Source organism: Strix aluco, chromosome 20 (genome assembly GCF_031877795.1).
Source record: "Strix aluco isolate bStrAlu1 chromosome 20, bStrAlu1.hap1, whole genome shotgun sequence".
In the NCBI taxonomy this organism is placed as follows: domain Eukaryota; kingdom Metazoa; phylum Chordata; class Aves; order Strigiformes; family Strigidae; genus Strix; species Strix aluco.
In genome coordinates, this window is record NC_133950.1 from 11,331,164 (window position 1) to 11,348,854 (window position 17,691).

At 37.6% G+C, this 17,691-nt stretch overlaps 1 protein-coding gene across 9 annotated transcripts in view; it reads right to left on the reverse strand.

Moving 5' to 3' along the window:
- SETX (senataxin) overlaps positions 1-17,691 on the reverse strand; it is a 37,128-nt gene that overhangs the window by 17,815 nt on the left and 1,622 nt on the right. For 7 of the 9 annotated variants that reach the window (XM_074846646.1, XM_074846645.1, XM_074846642.1 and 4 more), the window contains exons 3-15: positions 16,809-16,989; positions 15,288-15,498; positions 14,991-15,100; positions 13,032-13,251; positions 12,613-12,732; positions 11,415-11,586; positions 9,890-9,980; positions 4,441-8,997; positions 3,482-3,581; positions 2,826-3,002; positions 1,926-2,155; positions 1,220-1,387; positions 522-678 (exon numbers count right to left, since the gene is read on the reverse strand). In XM_074846646.1, the coding sequence (XP_074702747.1) occupies positions 522-678; positions 1,220-1,387; positions 1,926-2,155; positions 2,826-3,002; positions 3,482-3,581; positions 4,441-8,997; positions 9,890-9,980; positions 11,415-11,586; positions 12,613-12,732; positions 13,032-13,251; positions 14,991-15,100; positions 15,288-15,498; positions 16,809-16,988 (6,493 nt within the window). In that variant the 5' untranslated portion in view covers position 16,989. Of the gene's footprint in view, positions 1-521; positions 679-1,219; positions 1,388-1,925; positions 2,156-2,825; positions 3,003-3,481; positions 3,582-4,440; positions 8,998-9,889; positions 9,981-10,545; positions 10,634-11,414; positions 11,587-12,612; positions 12,733-13,031; positions 13,252-14,990; positions 15,101-15,287; positions 15,499-16,808; positions 16,990-17,691 lie in introns of those variants that run through there. The other 2 variants (XM_074846648.1, XM_074846649.1) reach the window with 2 other exon arrangements.

Below are 17,691 nucleotides of genomic sequence, written 5' to 3' on the forward strand. Positions count from 1 at the left end.
AACATTCAGAATTCCTAAGTTAGAAAATTACTGAGTACCACTAGTAATGAAGCTGGTAAGTCAATACCAAATTAATGTTTGGTCAGAATGTAGATTTTTTTTTTCCCCACCACAGACTAGAGGCCTTGTTCAGAATTCACCTACTTTGTATTAGTCACAAACTAGGAGGAAAAAAACGAGTCTGTTTAGCATGATCAGCAAAGTCCAATTTTACTCAAAATCAAGGTAATAGTCTGTGTTCCAATCTTTAAGAAGTACTTAAAAACTGGTGAACTGAAACTAAACTATGAGAAAACGGTCAATGTCTATATAGAGACAAAGTGCAATTTAAAAAAACATAATACACCTTTTAGAAAAGCACATTAAAATTAATAACAATACGAGGATGTACCAGTCATGTTCCACAAGAGAAAAAAGCTGCTTAGAGTAGCATATAAGTATTGTATGTAATCAGCTGTTCCAGTTTCTCCTTCAGGTTTTGTCTATTTAACATATAAACAGAATTTTAAAATAAACCATACCCAAAGGCTCCTGCTTGTTTTGGCATTTTTCCTTAAATGCAATGATGATCTTTTTCATGAGTTCATCAACAGCAGCATTTGATGGTGCACAAACTAGAAACCGGTTTGGCTTGATCTTGGAACTCACTCTTTGAGTTGTCTTCTCGTTCCTAGTGTTCTATAGATTAATTAACAATAAACCAAGATTTAGATTGTTGTCATTTAAAAGCCAGACTGTATGCTCATCAATCAACATGCAGAGTATGAGGACTATTACACTTGAATATCTCTTAAGATACGTCCTACGCTGAGTAACAACAAGTCAAATGTATTCGTACTATTTGCATAAATACCCTTCAACATTATATACTTGAATCTACTGGATGGTAACATGAAAACCATTAAATGGGACAGGCCAAATAAGATTCTTTAACACATCAAAATATTAAGGGTTTTTTTATGTAACAAGTGTTTATACTACCAATAGCACTTTTTTCTTGATTTTACTTTTTAAGTTCTATAAAATAAGTGTTTTCCAAGATGCCCAAAAGGTATTATTTCCACCTTTACACCCTATACAGTACAGATTTAATTAAGTCATCTTAATGAATTACACTCCCAGTAAGTACCCATACTACACTCCACTTAGTTTAAGGTATTATTGACTCCCATTGGCAAACCAAACACCAGCACGTAGCAATCACATCACGTTCACTCACTTCTCTCAAAACACGAGACAGAAGTCCAACAATAGTTTTTGATTTCCCTGTTCCAGGTGGTCCATGGATGAGGCAGATCTTGGGAAGCTGTGGATGTTCCTTTACCATAGCATAAGCTGTCTCAATGGCTCTCTTTTGATCTTCATTGTATTCATTCATATCTGATGCCTGAAGAAACAGACAGGGAAACAAAATAATGAATTACCTAATGTTGATCAAACCTTTCGTGTTCATTTTATGTATTTTCAGAATGTCCCCCACCCCTCTAAGCTAGGACTCAAACTTGGAAGGGCATGGAAGCTTTTGATTCTATGTTTGCTCTAGATGCACACCTTAATCCTGACTCAAAAGCCATAATGAAGGTTTCGTTTACTCTACACACCTTTATTTTGCGTTACCTTTTCCATCATACACCTTATTTCCTGAACAGACACCTCCCCAGTAAGGAAAAGAAACCTGAAAGCTGCTTAAAGTGCACTACTAATATCTATGTCAATAGAGCAGAAACACCTGAGCAACTTCAGACTCGTCTCTATCCACCCAATCAACCAACTCTGAAAAGCACAGGACCTCGGTGCTTTCGAAACTTGTCTGTTTGCACTCGGTCACCTCCAAAAACAACACACAAAGCCAGTTTCACAAAACTCAGGAGATCCAAATGCCCCCTTTGCCATCCCTAACTATCACTTCTAGATGCAGGACTTACAGCACTTTCTGAAGCTACAGGCAAACCTCTGGGACAGAAGTCACTGTAATTTGGATCCATGATGGGTTTAGCCAGGAGACTCCTGGGCAGTAGTATTAGACCTTTGAATGTTCGGCGTGTGGTAACTAGGGAGCCAACCACCACACACTTCACTTTTTTATTTATGAAGAGTGACAAATTGCCTTGAGTTTGCACAGAAAGATGACAGACGGTATGCTGCTCCTTTTCTCCTATAAGGAGGGGCAAGGGAAAAAAAAAAAAAAACAAAACACAAGTTGTTAATTCAAAGAATATCTAAATTATTAACTGAAAGACATTCAAATAGGTCTCTCAAAGAATTCATCAGAACCAGGTGCTGCCTTTTATTAGGGAGTCAATAACTAATTCTTGCAAAAAACACAAACACCACCCTTCCATCCCCCCCCAAAAAACAACCCAAAAGAAAAAAACAGTGCTCTGTAAAACAACTCAGATCACTGTTATAATCAGGCAGCATTAATCTTGATATTTGGTAATCCTGGTAATTCACAACTCCAGTTCTAGAAGAGTGGAAATTTTAGTCAGTGAGCCCACTGAAGTTCATGGCACTTCATATCTCACAGCAACACACTCCTGAAGTTGTATGCAGAGCACTTACTCATCATTAGTTTCTGTTCTTACACAAAGTATTAACATCTGTATTGAAGGAAGCCCCTAGAAAAATGCATGGAAAACAGGCCTGGAGCTTCAGTTCCTGGCTTTTAATGAAGCTTTTAGCATGGAACAGACAGGCTACAGTGGAAAAACAATTCCATGTCCTCTGAGGTAAGTGGTATATTACAACTATCAACAGCCAGCTATGAAGAAGCTTTTTACAGTACCCAGAAGAATCCCACTTTTATCCCAAGCCCATTTACTTACTAGTTGAACAGCCAGACGCACGAGAAAATCGTCTCACAAGACCAACGTGATTCACTGTATGGCTCTCCATCTCACTTTCTTCCTTAAAGGTGTCTTTTTTCTTTTGTACCACAAAAAAAATTAAGTCATCCTCCTTTGGATGAAGCTGCTTTGCCAAATCACTTTCTTGAAAATGAGCTACCCAAAACACATTTTTAAATTAGAACATTAAAAGGAAAAGGGTTACAATTACTTTCTGACTACAGAAGTACTACAATTAACATATTGCATATACTTCAGTAATACCCATCTCTTAACTTTTAAAGTTATTAAAGCTATAACAAAACGCTATGAAGAGTTTTAACTCCATCCTGCACTCTAAAGCCTGAACATAGCACTGTATAAAAATAGAGCAAGTCAAGGACTATTTACCAAAAGCTGAAACAAAATCTCAAATGAGATGGAAAGTATTTCAACAGCAATCAAATAACTTTTTGTACTGAACACAATGCACAAATTCCCTGCAAAAAATGTTATCTGTTACGTGCGTTCTGTAAAATAGCAAATTCAAGATCCTTTCTGTATGTAAACCAAATAAAAAAAAAAATCTACTTGTAAGTGCTGGTTCATTATAAGGCATTGTCTACTTTATATTAAAAAAAAAAAAACCCTCTTACCTGTAAAATTTGCCGTATTCAAGTCAGCCCAGAAGTTCTGTAAGTAGAAGTAGTAACTCTTCTCTTTTGCTCTCTGGTTTTCTATCCACTCTTGTGCCAGCTACATGTTGGAAAGTAAAAGTTAAATAAAAATACTCTGAAGGGTTTAGTGTATCAGAATATCTTATCATGGGTCAAGAGGGCAAAAGTACTGAGCAGAAATAAAAGAAAGCTAACAGACTGTCAAGTACAAGACATCAAAGAGCCTTATCCTTTTTTTTTTTTAATATAGGCACAAATATATTAATGTAATACAAACACACAGGGCAAATGAAAGCGCTTCCCCCCCACACCCCCCATTTAATGTACTTTCTTACAAAGCTCTTCAAAACAAATTCCCCCAATTGCATTTTCACCTGAAAATACCAGTATTATCCTGGTATTGACTTAATTTTCTACTTTATTTCTACAGGAGAAGTGATGCAATGACTGAACTTGAAAGCATATAGACTTTAATTGAAGGAGCACTGCATTCTCCCACCATTAAACTATAAACTATTAAAGTTAAGCTGTTTGGAAAAAAAGTACTTCTCAGATTAACCTACCCTCTCATGTAAGTTCTCAACATAAACCAAAACACTACATTCTTATCCTCTTTTTACAGACGCTGTCACTGAAAGACCTCAGGTTCTTAAAGATTTTAAGCTTTATATGCTATAAAGAAAGAGGAACCACCTCCTTTTTCCCCTCATTTTGCATGCTACTGTGGATGCATGCTCAAAAAAAACTTCACTGAGGTAACACTGACAGTCCCCAGTGTTAAACGTAACTGTCAATATTTCCCCCAAATCATTCCTCTATTCAGATCTGTACCTGAACACTTTCAGAAGTTAAATATAGGACATAAAACAGTTATTTAATCTCTTGGTAAAATTTGTAAGGGTTGATGAAAACAAACCAAGAGGCAGATACCTACTTACCGTTTCAAAGGCATTTAGCATCATCAAGGGGAAAAATGTATTAAAATACTCATCGTATCCCTGAAATCGGACAGGAACAGAGGCTACTACAGAATGCAGGAGATTAACTGGAGGTCCACACTGGCTGGAGTGTGCAAACATTTCGTACGTCCACTGTAGAACTCCATTAATAAAAATACTCTCATCACGCTGCTGAACACCAAGAAAAGAAGAATATGGTTCTGGGGCAGGCCTTCGGGCAATATTTGAAGCATTGTCATTCTGTCTATTTTGTGACTGCAGAACATTATTAGAAATATGGGGTTGAAGTACATTACTGGAACTTGGAGACCTGCATGTTTGATTTCCTACTGGTAAAGCCTTTGCAGTTGGTGGCCTGGCCACCACTGGTTTTGCTGCCTTCACTTTGCTTTTTGAAGCTGACGGTAGCTTTTTAACATCTTCGAGATCCTTGCTGAAGGCTGCATTCCGTGAAGAATTTGGTGAGCTGAAAGTTTTGGTAGTGGAAGGCTTTCTTGTTTTAGAAGGTGGCAGGAGAGAAGGTTTGGCGAACAAGTGATCTGCTTCTGAGCTGGTGGCTGGATGCTTACTACAGTCCTCTCCTGCTTTTTCCACACAGTCTTTGTACTTAGATTTCACAACAGTCGAGGATTCATCCTGCTGAAGGCTTTCAGCAGTACCCATTTCCTCTGGTTTTTTACTAGCTACAGTATCTTGAACACTTTCCTCCTGAGAACATAATTCCATATCTATAGGATCTAACTGAGTTAAAAATAAACCATCATCATCTTCACTGTTTTCATTTGGTTTACATCCATTTTCTTCTGAAGTTGTCTTCTCACTCTCAGGCTGCACAATGCAACCTTCTCCTGAAGGTTCATCTTTATCTCCAACAAGTGCAGCTGAAGAGAGACTTGAATGCCTAGATACAGGAGGAACCATCATACTGCTATCCTCTGATTTTCTGTTCGAGTCCAAAGAACAAGGCATTTTAGAGACATACGTCTCCTTCACGGAGAGGCTTTCAAATTTTCTCTCACCGGCAGAGGGACAAACCGTCTCCTCCCTTTTCTTCTCTCTTTGGTTTTTGACAGATCTTTCAACAGATGCCAGTTCAAAACTTTTAGGCTTTTGTTTCGTAGATTTTGTATCCACTTTGCTAACTTTTTTACTTCTACTCTCAGAACTTCCTGCAGGACTTTTCACTCTGACACTCTTTTGGGGCCTTATCTGCCTTAAAAACTGACGGTCTTGGCAGGCTAGCAATTTTTTATTGTGCTTTACGGACAAACTCTGAGGAGCAATTAGTTTAGCCTTCTGTTTCTGTGCAACTCCAACTCTCCCTGCAGCTTTACCATAGCTGCGCAACTGAGCTAGACTGTCTAAAGAGCGCTGGGATAATTCAAATGCTTTGCGGGGTGCCTTCTTCAGACCAAGTTTTTCTACAGTTGATGCTGGTGCAGGACACTGTCGAACTTTCCTTGGAGGAACCACAGCAGGCATTAACCTACCAGGTTGTGAATTTTTTGATGTAGTTTGAAGTAGTTTTTTATTTTGTGCTGTTTTAAGAACAGGAGGTTTTTTAGGACTTCTTTGAATATTTCTTGCTACCTCAGATTTTGCTATTTTCTTCCGTGGGCTCATGCTATTCCTCTTAAGGGCCAATTTTGAAGCTAATGAGATGTTAGATGCAGATGCTCTGGGTTCAGTCACTTTTGAGTCCAGGGTGAAGTCTTTAGCAACAGTACCTTTGTCTGCAAAATCCTCCAGTTGACCTTTTGGATTTCCCTTACTAATAGATTCTTCCAATGTTGAATTAGTTAGTTCTTTTGTATTATCAGCTTCTTTCTGATGAGAAATGTTTTCGACCGGCTCTTCTATCAAGTTCGCTGCTTCTTCCACGGTATCATCACTCATGTAATCCATATCATAACCCCATTCATTTGTGTGATCGTTCAGTAAGACATCTGAATTACTACTATCAACCGATGTCGAAACACGGTCTTGTTTATACTCCTGAGTTGCTTCCATACTATACGCTTGAGTATCTTGCCAAACTGAAAAGACCTCAGCTTCTGCTTCAAATTCAAAGCACTGAGACTCACAGTCTTCCAGTAACATGACAAATTTTGGAGTCTTTGGTTCTGTTTTGTTACCGCTATCAGAAATGCAGCTGGAAGTTGAAGGCTGCTTTTCAGAACACACACTTTCATTCCTTTTTTTTGTCTCCTCCTCATCAGTCACACCTCCTTCTTCATCGGAAGAGTCTGAAATTATAATGACTTGATTGTCAAGGCAATCCGCATCACAGGGAGACTTGGTACTTTGGTCATCATTGGAAGATCTTACTGCACCTTTCACTTTCCTTTTAATACCACAAATATGATGCGCTGAGGTTTCTTGGCTTGAATCAAAATGAAAATCGACACTTTTGGCATATGCAGCTAAAGATAATTTACTGAGTTCTCTATCAACCTGGGAATCTGTTAAAGTATTATCTTCAGAAACCATCTTCGCAAAATCCTCCTCCTCCTTCCCCCCTGAATTGTCTTCTCTCTTGAAATATTTTGAAAATTCAAACAACCTGTCACTTGATTCACACTTCACTGACAGTGGCCTGATCTGAGAAGCAGAGTTGGATATATCCCTCTTGTTTTCAGAGCTAGATGGAACATGACCATTTCCTGAAGTTTTATCCATACAAAATGTCTTTGAAATTTGACCTTTACAGTCATAATTAACCAAGTCATTTAGATTAGGCTGTCCCTGGTCTGAAGTTTGCATGTCAGTGTCTTTCTTAAACACAGACTTCAACACTGAACTTGATTTTTCTTCAGTGGCTACCTTTTTCAGTGAGGTGTCACTAATTCCTGGAAGCAAAATACTGCCATCTTCATTTTCCTGCACACCAGGTACATTTTTAGAGGAGCTAGAAAAATCTAGTGGTGTTCCTTTTGATACCTGTTTAGTGAGGACCAGTCTGGATTGAAAAGCGCTGCTGACGCTTTTCTCCCGTGTACTTTCATAACTCCTTGAAGATGGAATATCAACAGAGACTTCATTTCCACACGCAGTATTCACTCCCTGATGTTTATGACAATCTTTGCTTGTACAAAGATAGCCAGTGCAAAACTTAGGTTGCTCTACCTCTGCTTTTGAAGCACTTGTTGCTGAACTGGATTTTTTTAAGCCACATGGCTTTGCTGGCTTCAATAATTCTGAGGGCCATTTGATTTTCTGTACTTTGTCTTTCAAATTCGCAAGCTTATCCACATCTACTTTCAACTTTGAAGAGGAACTGGGAGACGTATTGCTTTCTTTTACATCTGAGCTATAAACACGTTCTGGAGAACCAGTATGAGTTTGAGCAGCCAGATGCATTGGTGCTATGGATCCTGCTTCACATTTGTTTTCCAACTCTCCTCCTCTTCTGAAATCTGAATGCTGGGCACTTGGATTAAAGCACTGATTATCTGTATCACATTGCCCTGCCACAAGGTCACTGTTTCTATTTTCCTGAACTTTCCCACATACTTTAGGTGCCAAAGAGTCCTGCAGGGAGACATATTCCCAAGCTGTGAAGTCATTACATTCCTTTTTAATATTCGTATCTGTGGATGTCCAAGATCTTGAACTTTTAGATGCATCTCTACATTCCTCTTCCCAGGCAGTCTCTCTTCTAGGGAAAGGGTTCTCTTGATAATCTCCACCTCTGCCTTCCTTCGATACAGCAGCAAATGGTGAACAAAGGTCATCTCTGCTGTGTACACTCATCTCAAATCCATCACTATATACACTCCTCTCTTGCTTTATAGAAATGGTAGGCAAAGCTGTAGAGTTTGCATTGTTTCCTACAGACATGGAGGTATTAAATACTCTGTCCTTTATACTTCTTATAACTTGCTTTAAACACATTTGTAATTCCTGGGTTTCCTGGATGTTCAGCTGCCAACCTGAAGATAGATTTCCTCGCAGAAGAAGATTGAGTTTGTCTAGGTATTGCTTGCAAAGAGCATGCTGCCCAATTTGATAGCCTTCTTTAAGAAGGCTGCGTATCAACTGCACGCAGGCATGCTGCACAGAGTTAGAGGCTTGTAAAGATACTGCTGATGAACCTCTTGCATAGTGTCCAGATGCTTTTTCAGTGCACCGTGTAAATGCTACAGCTGGAAGCTTAGCGCATCTCACCACTGCTTCCACCCATTCTTGGGAGCTAATCCATAGCAAGTGCAGGCACTTTTTATTTCTGTGTAGTTCAATAATCGACACCAAGATCAGGAGAAAAAATTCAGAGATTTTGTCACACTGCTGCATTCTCTCATTGAGAATACCTCTGATTTCCGAGCAGAGGTAGTGAATGACCTCTACTATATATGCTACACCCAAGTCCTTGAGATCCATAAGTGACTGAACAAAAGGGATGAACCACAGAAACATGCTGTGATGGACACGCATCTCTCTGCCAATATCAGACTGAAGCACATTAGCCAGTGTCTGCATGTCTTCGTACATGTTGGGGCAGTAGTCTGGACAAATGGCTGTCTTCCAGCCAGCATCCTGAAAAATAAATTCACCACACATTATCCTCATTATGCACATCTGCACAGTTTTATCTGCCAGGTTTGTCTTCTAGCTATAAAGGTTACTTTCTTTCAAATATATGTTCGTTAAATGGTAACATCTTTAAAGTCAGTCAAAAGTAGAGTAACATCCTGAAGTCAAAAATCGAAATTTTTAAAAATGCAAAAAATAAAGATCAACGCATAACACATGTATAAGGAACTCACTTCCTAAAACATAACCTACGAAATAAGTGTAAAGTAGTATTTCCTTTAAAAACCATTGTGAAACCCTCCAAAGACGATGTTATGCTGATATAATTTAACATTAGATAATCAAATATACATTTAAAGCCTTTAAAAGACATTTCATAAATACAACACACCATCAGCAAGAGAAGAACACACTCAAAAATGTTTACTCTGCTTTGTAACAAGAAAAAAAATGGTGCCATTTTGGAGCATAATCTAACATTTGAAAGTATATCAAAGCATACGTCATTACTCCATATTCAATGTATTAGTTTAAAATATCGAGAAACAAAAAGTAAAAAGAAAAAAAAAACAATCAGCAGCTTTTAAAACTTAATTCAGAGTTTTCATTGAGGTACCAATGTTTGTTTCAATCTTGATAGAAATTCTTGGGCTTTAATACCATCTCTGTCTAATTCACAAACGCATTCTTCTTTCCTCTTACAGCCTGAAAGTACCAGCTGAACAAGTGACCAGACTGGCTGTTTAAAGGCACACAATAGTGACATACATCTTTTCTTTACAACATAGCTAGGAGAAACAGTGTATCTTCCCCTCTGTATTTTATAGATGGTTTAAACTGACAGTGTCATTCAGTGATCAGAGTTCAAAGAACAGGGAAATCAAGTATTTAATACCTTTTGAGGCTTTTCTGTGTTATAATTATACACCATCTGACTGCAAGTAACCATGTCATCATCATAGTCTGACTCCGGTTCAGATTTTGTCCTAAAAAGAAATACAAACCATTACAGACTCCACACAACTGACTTAAACTATAAGAAAGCCAACTGGCCAAGAAAGATTTTACTTTTCAGATACTGACCATGTGACTTAGAATTTGTCAGTGATAAAACATACTGATGAAAAGATATCATATCTAAAATTGTTTCAGTTCTATCCTGGTCATTAAGAGGCAGGGGAAGTGACTGAGCTTTCTAGTAAGCCATGGAGTTGACTACCTAGAACAAACACCCAGAAGAATTGCATTTGCTTTGAATTTTCTGCGCATAGATGCAGTTCAGTCATGACCACGTACTCAGAAACTTTGTATGCAACTATTTGAACATAACACTCAAATATCTTGTTTAACTGAAGGAAGTTTCCTTTACTATCCCTTCCTCAGCTACCTGTAACATTCCATATATACATATCTGTATCTATCTATAACATTATAGACTCTGTGTGTATAAAAATACTGAATATTTAAGTCATTACCAAAGTTGATTCATAATATATCACAGGAAAACAGTAAACAACTGGTATGGCTGTCCAGGTACTATTTTCCACCAACCTTTTAAAATAAGGCACAACTTCAGTTTTTCAAAATCAGAAGTGTTCCTAAAGTCTTGGGACCTTACGTAGCAAGATTCTTTTCCATCAAAGCTATTTCTAGCTTTCCCAGCAGTGTACTGACTTCTGCACAGAATAAACACTTTACTTAATTAACTTCCTGTTCAATACTAACAATATTGTCACTCAGAAGTGATTCCAAAAAAATCAATTTTATCTTAGGATGTAAGTATATGAAGACAAAACCCTCCAAAGGAGTATCTGATGCCTGCTACACGTTTTAAAGCATTTCCTTTCCAGCAGTTCACTATGTTATCCAAGCTATTAGAGAACAGTTCCATGCACTTTATTACCTTCCCTGACAGGCATACATTCAGAAAAGGCATAAAACTTTTAAGACCATACAGCAGTGTTAACTAAATCTAATCTTGAGAAATATTTAAGGCTTAACACGAGCTGAAAGTAAACTCAAATCAGTTGTCACCTGGAACTGCAATAAAATGTAAAACAACGTCAACCACTGAAAATTCAGAAATTGCCATAATTTTACCAAGAGTCTCAAACATGGCAATCTTCGTTAATCTTAAGTGCAAGTTGGTTATAGCACTAAATAAGCACTAAACAGTTATCAGCCTTCCTGATTAAGGAAAAAAAAGAAGTAACCATATATTTTTTGGAAGAACTTCACAATTTTAACAGACCTAGTTCATCTTTTCATTGCTTCAAGTTGGCAACATCTGATTTTTTTTCCTTGCCATTTCCCTCCCTCAACACAAATTAAGGCAACACTGACAAGAAAACCAAGACCAAGGTACTACACTACCTTGTATTAAAATCATAAAACTGTTCTAGTCTCTTAATAAAACTGACCTCTTAAAGCTACTGCGTATATTTCTTATTTCATTGTTGTAGCTCACACTGTTGATAATGGTTTGAAAGGCTTGGACAGGATCAATAAGCTGACCCCATACTTTAGATCCGAGCTGATCCAAAATAACCATGAAACAATGCAGCGCAGGCCAGAAGGGGTCAGCAGAATCATCTGAAACATAACAGTAATATTGGGGAGAGTTGAAATGCAAGAGTCCTGTACATTCTTAGACTAAGCTCAAGTTGAAAGTAGTTGGTTTTCATTGATTTTTCTTAAATACTAATGTAAAGATAGGTATTCTACTAAGCTGCAACTATATTTTTTAACCTGGAAAAAGAGAAAGGATGGAAGAAAAGTCAACCTCACTCACCCGTACAGACACTGCTCCTTATGCAGTCTTAAATCAAGAGGAACCTGGATAACTATTACTAACATTTCCCAGCTCTGAAACTGATTCTTCCACACTGATTTTTGCAGTGCTGTTCTAAGAAGTGGGTACAACTTACACTGTTATCACAATTTACACTTCAAATTCAAGCTAGAAGCAATTGGTTTTCCTTCAAGTGTGTTCTTCCTTCTTCATATAAGATAATATCATATCCTCAATAAACACACTAAGCTTATAAAGATCTAGTCACTTAAGCAGCAGCTCTGGTCTTGAGTTCATGTGCCATTCCCGGGCTATGCTGTGGCATGTGGCCTACAAGAATGGCCACAAGAAGGGCTACTAGTCTGAAGTCTAAATTCCCAGCTGCAAAAGGGACTCCCTCAAACAGACGGACAGAGGAGTCAAATTTTAAGCAAGTTGCAGCAATTCAGAAGAAGGTATTTCTTTATTTTAGGACTCAAAATTCAAACTTCATGCCACAGTGAAATGCACATTCCCATACAACCTGTACATTAAATGAAAACAATACAGTAGAAATTATAGATCTGTCCTCTCAAAATCTCTGTCAGCCTTATGCAAAGCACTGCCATCCCTTCTCCACTTAAGTTTGTTTGAATGTCATTTTTCAGTATTTGTCAGTATTGCCTAAATATTGTGCAATATTGTCCATCCTCCAGAAAATAAACAAGCTTCAGTTAAAATCAGCTCAGTGTTACACTACTAAGAATTTACTCCATTAAACAAGGAAGTTTGATAAAGATGAAAAATAAGCTATGAACTGTCCTAATCTCAGTATCAAAACTAGTTACCAGCTGCTTCTTTCTCCATGGTGTGAAGTATAGACTGCATGAAATCATTTTGTTTGTCTGGGCCCAGTAACAAGGAGTCCATAGCTTGTTCTTCCAGCACTGTCAGCAACATACAAATCCCTATCAAAAAAAAAAAGCAACCTGTCTGTATATTTGCAAAACTTTGTTCTAACTTTCAGCAAATCAAGGATCACTTCCCGAATGCCATTACCAGTGTAACACTTGACCAAAGAGATCAGCAGCAACCTGAAACTAATTAAATGCTGCCTCACTGCTGCAGCTGTGCAACGTTCTATTTTCCCATTTGACATGCCCCGAAATAAACAGCACCTATGAAATAGAAGAACTCTGACTTTAAAGAAGTGCTTAGAAGATGAGAGACTACACATACAAATTCAGTTCTGATCATAAATACTCACCTAGCCAATAGTTCTTGTAGTTGGCAGTATCATATAAATGAGATGGCAGAAGGACGAGTTTACCCTTTTCAACCACTGAAGAGCTGTAAATATCTGGCCTCTCAAAAAGCCCCAACTCAATAACTTTGAACAAGCAAGTCAGCACTTCCTGTAGGTCATAGTAATCATCCCTGTCAACCTTCCCTAAATTCCTTGCTGTTAGGATGGCCCATCGACGAATCTAAGGATTGAAACAAAGAAGTTATACATTAATAACAAATAAAATCACAATGCTGTAAGATTAGGAATCACTGCTACTAAAAATTGGACAAAAGTGTATTTTTACTACAGTAAGATCTCATAATTGCAAGTAAGAGTTAGCCTTTTTCCAAAATAACCTTAGAAACAGGCTTACTATACTTATGAGATGTTGGTAACAAAGTAGTTAAAATTCAGGGTAATATATAGAAATACAACTGCTTGGGATTCATGTGACAAAGGGGCAGCATTTGGTTTTGTTCTTGCCTTATACTTAGGACAACTTGAAATTTTGTAGTCCCCACTGGTGTTTAAGTAAGCCAGTCCTGGAAACCATACAGCCACAACCTGCCCACCAGCCACAGCAAATGTAACCTGACTCTCCAAAGCAGGAGGCAGGAAAACAATAGCATGAACTCACACTCTCTCCATATAAACAAACAGCCCACTTGAGTTACAGTTCAGTGCTCCTTTGACAGTTACACACCCAAATTCAGTTTACAGAAACACACCACACAGGGACATTTCTAAACTCATGCAAAGAAAGCACTCCATTCCCCTTCAGTATTAATACAGTGCATGAAATCAGGATTCACTGTTTCAACAGGCCCTCCCAATTGTAGCAGGGTGTATATGTTCCTAAGATCTCTGTATTATCACTATTTTCCAGTACTCTTCCCTGTTACTGGTATCAGTTTCACTTCTAGGATGCGTGTATGTAGCCTGAAGGAGCAGCCTTCTTGCTGGATAATACATTATCTTCTAAGCAATGTAGAAAAGCAGGAACTCTGACACATCTGTACTGCTTTGAGAAACTCAGGGGTGGGGTTTTTTTATAATCTCTCAAATCCTTTTAACCAACAAAAAACAGAACTGTTGGTAACAACAACTGCAAAGCCTCTCAACCCTTCCAACCTAGACACTTTCAGTATTCCAAAATTTCTCTTTTTGTTACTTTAAGAGATTGGATTGAAAAAGAGAGCAGTCTCCACTATCTACACCAACATGAATCATACTAAGATCAGCTGATACTTCTAAATACCACAAAGAATGGAGCTTTCCTGTTTACGCTTTCAAATGAACTTTTGATCTCTGACCGTTCAATATGAAACTATCCCGTATGGATTCAGGCCAAATAAAAAGATCTGCAGAGTTTTGAGCTGTCCCACCACAGAATACACAAATCCATTAAAACATGGTATTGCCTCCTTTGTAATGACAAAATTCAGTGACAATTAAAGAGCATTTCAGAGGAAGTACACTGCTGAGCATCTCCTCTTGCAAGTAACTACACTAGTTTCACTTTTTCAAGTTTTAAGGTTCTGAATATTACTAACATGTGAAAGCTTCTAGGGATGGAGAAAGAACAGGGCAGAAGGGGATTAATACACTAAATTACAAACCCTGACCCACTTAAGAATTCCATTTGGGAGTATAGGGCATAAATTTACAGTTTGGTTGAACATCTGTAACTTTTGCTGACTAAATGCAAACAGTGAAGTGATTCAAGAAGTTATTACAAAAGAGTCTTCTCTCCTTCAGCAACAGCAACTACATTCCTACGGAAATCTCATTTATATAAAGACTGTTAAAGAAAAATACAGAAAATCAAACACTTGAAATACTGAATGCTACTATTTTTATATTCTTGTCATTAAAAATAAGAATCTGTTCTGATACTATTTAAAACTAAGTTTTAGTGGAACAGAAAATGTAACTTACCAATTCATTTGGGTGTACCAAAAAGAGATAAATTCCTGCGTATTTCTCAAAGACCTGAAATGAGCAGTGACTTTGTTCCATTCTACAGAGCACTTCTACACACAGCTCAGCTAAAAGGATAAAAGAGTTATGGTAAGGACTAATTTACATGCTCACAAAACCAAAACCACACTATTTAGTGTCAAAATAAGTATAATACACACACACTTATTTCTGTTTAACTACTATTTGTTATTTTCACCTCCTTCAGTAGAAACACCACCATTCCCTGCCAACTGTGTATGATGAGATACATACCGACTTTCTCATGCAGCAGCAGATATGGGTATTTCAGCATTTCTATAAGGGGCACTCGCAGGTTATTCTCAAAATCCGGGCCCACGTAACCAGATAGTTGTGTGTCTCCATTCTCATCCACTATAAACAACTCGTCATCTTCTCCAGCTTCTTTTTGCATGGATTTCTCAATGTGGGCAACAAGACGGGAGGTTTCCAACTCCCACAAGACCTATTTAGTGGGGAAAAAGAACCAATCAAAGTGCATTTGGGAAGAAAGTGATTAAGGACATTTATTATCACACACCGAAACCTTAACTAGACTTTCAAAACTTAATTTTGAAAAGTTTCTTTCCAAGCATGGTGTGAAACAAAGTTTTGACATGGAATTCAGATTGTGCAAATCACAAAACTCTCACTTCAAAGTTAAGCTTATAAAGCAATGTTTAAAAGAGTGGCATTCAAACCAAAAGCATTTTTATAATTCTGTTAAATATTCATAAACTATTTCAGTAATTATTTCAGGCCATAGGTTAGTCACAAAACTTTGTTCCACTGGCCAATATAAAGAAGTGCATGATACAGAAAACAATCATATTTACAAAGATGGGAAAAGCAATTTTTAAATCTTGCCTTCTCACCTGTTTTGCAATGTATTAGTGGAAGGGAGTGAATGTAAACAATGCAAACAGCCTGGCTGACTTGCTGAATATTTGTAGGGGATTCAGCTCATTACTCATCTAAAGTGCTCCAAATCTCAACTAGAAACCAAGGTTATTTCCAACATTTAATAGACACAGAAAGGAACTTTCAGCAGCCCAGCCACTCATTTCCAATCTATGCTCAGGTGGGATTGCCCTCTGGAGAAATCTAGCTAAATCAGCTAGATTTTTGACATCTGTATTATGATCAATTAGCTACAAACATTCATTTTACATACAGATACACATAAGGGAAAATCAGCTTTTCAAAATACAAAATTGGATACTAGTGAGGGAGCGTTACAAAAGGCTTAAAATAAAGTTTTAAAACTTTTTTGATTGTTTTTAATTACACAGTCTCACAGGCTTGCAAGATCAGATCTCTGAAATTCAAGCATAGTACAAAACTACTGATGAGAAATTAAAGCATACAAGAAGAGGAACAAACCCAAAGCTGAACAGAAGCCAGCGGAAGGAAGAAAATACATTAAAGAAATAAAGCTGTTAGTTTGTTTGGCAGGTGTTCTTTCTTTCAGACATCAAACCATCACAGCATGAAAAAAGTTCAAGCTATAATGGCTAGTCAGCAACTTCCCACTACTGTTTTAGTTCTCACCAATTTGAATATATGCAAAACAAGATTCATCTTGGTTTACAATCAGCTCTTTGCAATTCAATATAAAAAAAGCAGACAATTAAAACCCTATTCCCAAAAACCAATAAAACACAATCCCTGCACAAAACTCCCCCCTACACTGAGGCTGGACCACAGAAGTCTCTTCTGAAGTTCTCCTTCTGTCCTCCCACTCAGTAATGGGCAGGAGCCACATTTCTTAATTACCTCATGCAACCTTGGCAATCTTTCCTTTGCTTTGTGGTATTCAACCACACACTCCAAGCAGTAACAGAGATCATCACTGGATCCTTCAAGATCTTCCGGGGACAACCGTTTAGAAGCATAGCTCTTCAGGAACTCAGTGGTGTCAGAACCACTAAGTGTGCACCATCGACATGTGCTCATTCTTTGGATAGAAAGAAGAAGGAATTAACAGAAGTCCAAAGACTGAAAGCAGCAAAATATTCCCTTTCAGCCACAATAGTACCTAATTTTCAAACACGACGAGTATCAGGACTTAGGTAACTCATTAGCAGCCTACATGCTTATGTTCTTGGATGTTCTTATATCGTATAAGTGCATGTAATTAAATGAAGAAATACAGATTAAAGCATTAAATGAACATTACAGAAAAATGCCTGCTGAATGGCAAACAAAAGTAAAGCACCAAAGTAAAATTATATACGAAATGTGAAAATTCACTTTACACACAAAAAAACCCCCTCAACCACACTTAACACAGAGTTTCCAGAACTACAACGCTTAAGTTCATTATATTGCTTTACTGGTATTGTTGTAAAAGAGAGCAAAAATTTAGCAAAAGACAAAAAGGAAATGTTTCTCATAGAATCTGCAGCTGAGAATCTAAGGGGTTTTTTGTAACCAGGATCACTATTGCTATAAACAAATCTATGGTTGCTTAGTTCTATTGTATTGTTAAGATTTATCACCAAAGATAATCTGAAAACATGCTGTAGGAAGTAGCTATTTTTGTGTCCTTCAGGTGAACTTAGCTCATTATAATACAAAAACCACACCTCTATAACTTAAGTTACCCACCTCTTCACAGAGCCCCTTTGAGCTTGTGTACATCAATAGGTACTGTGAC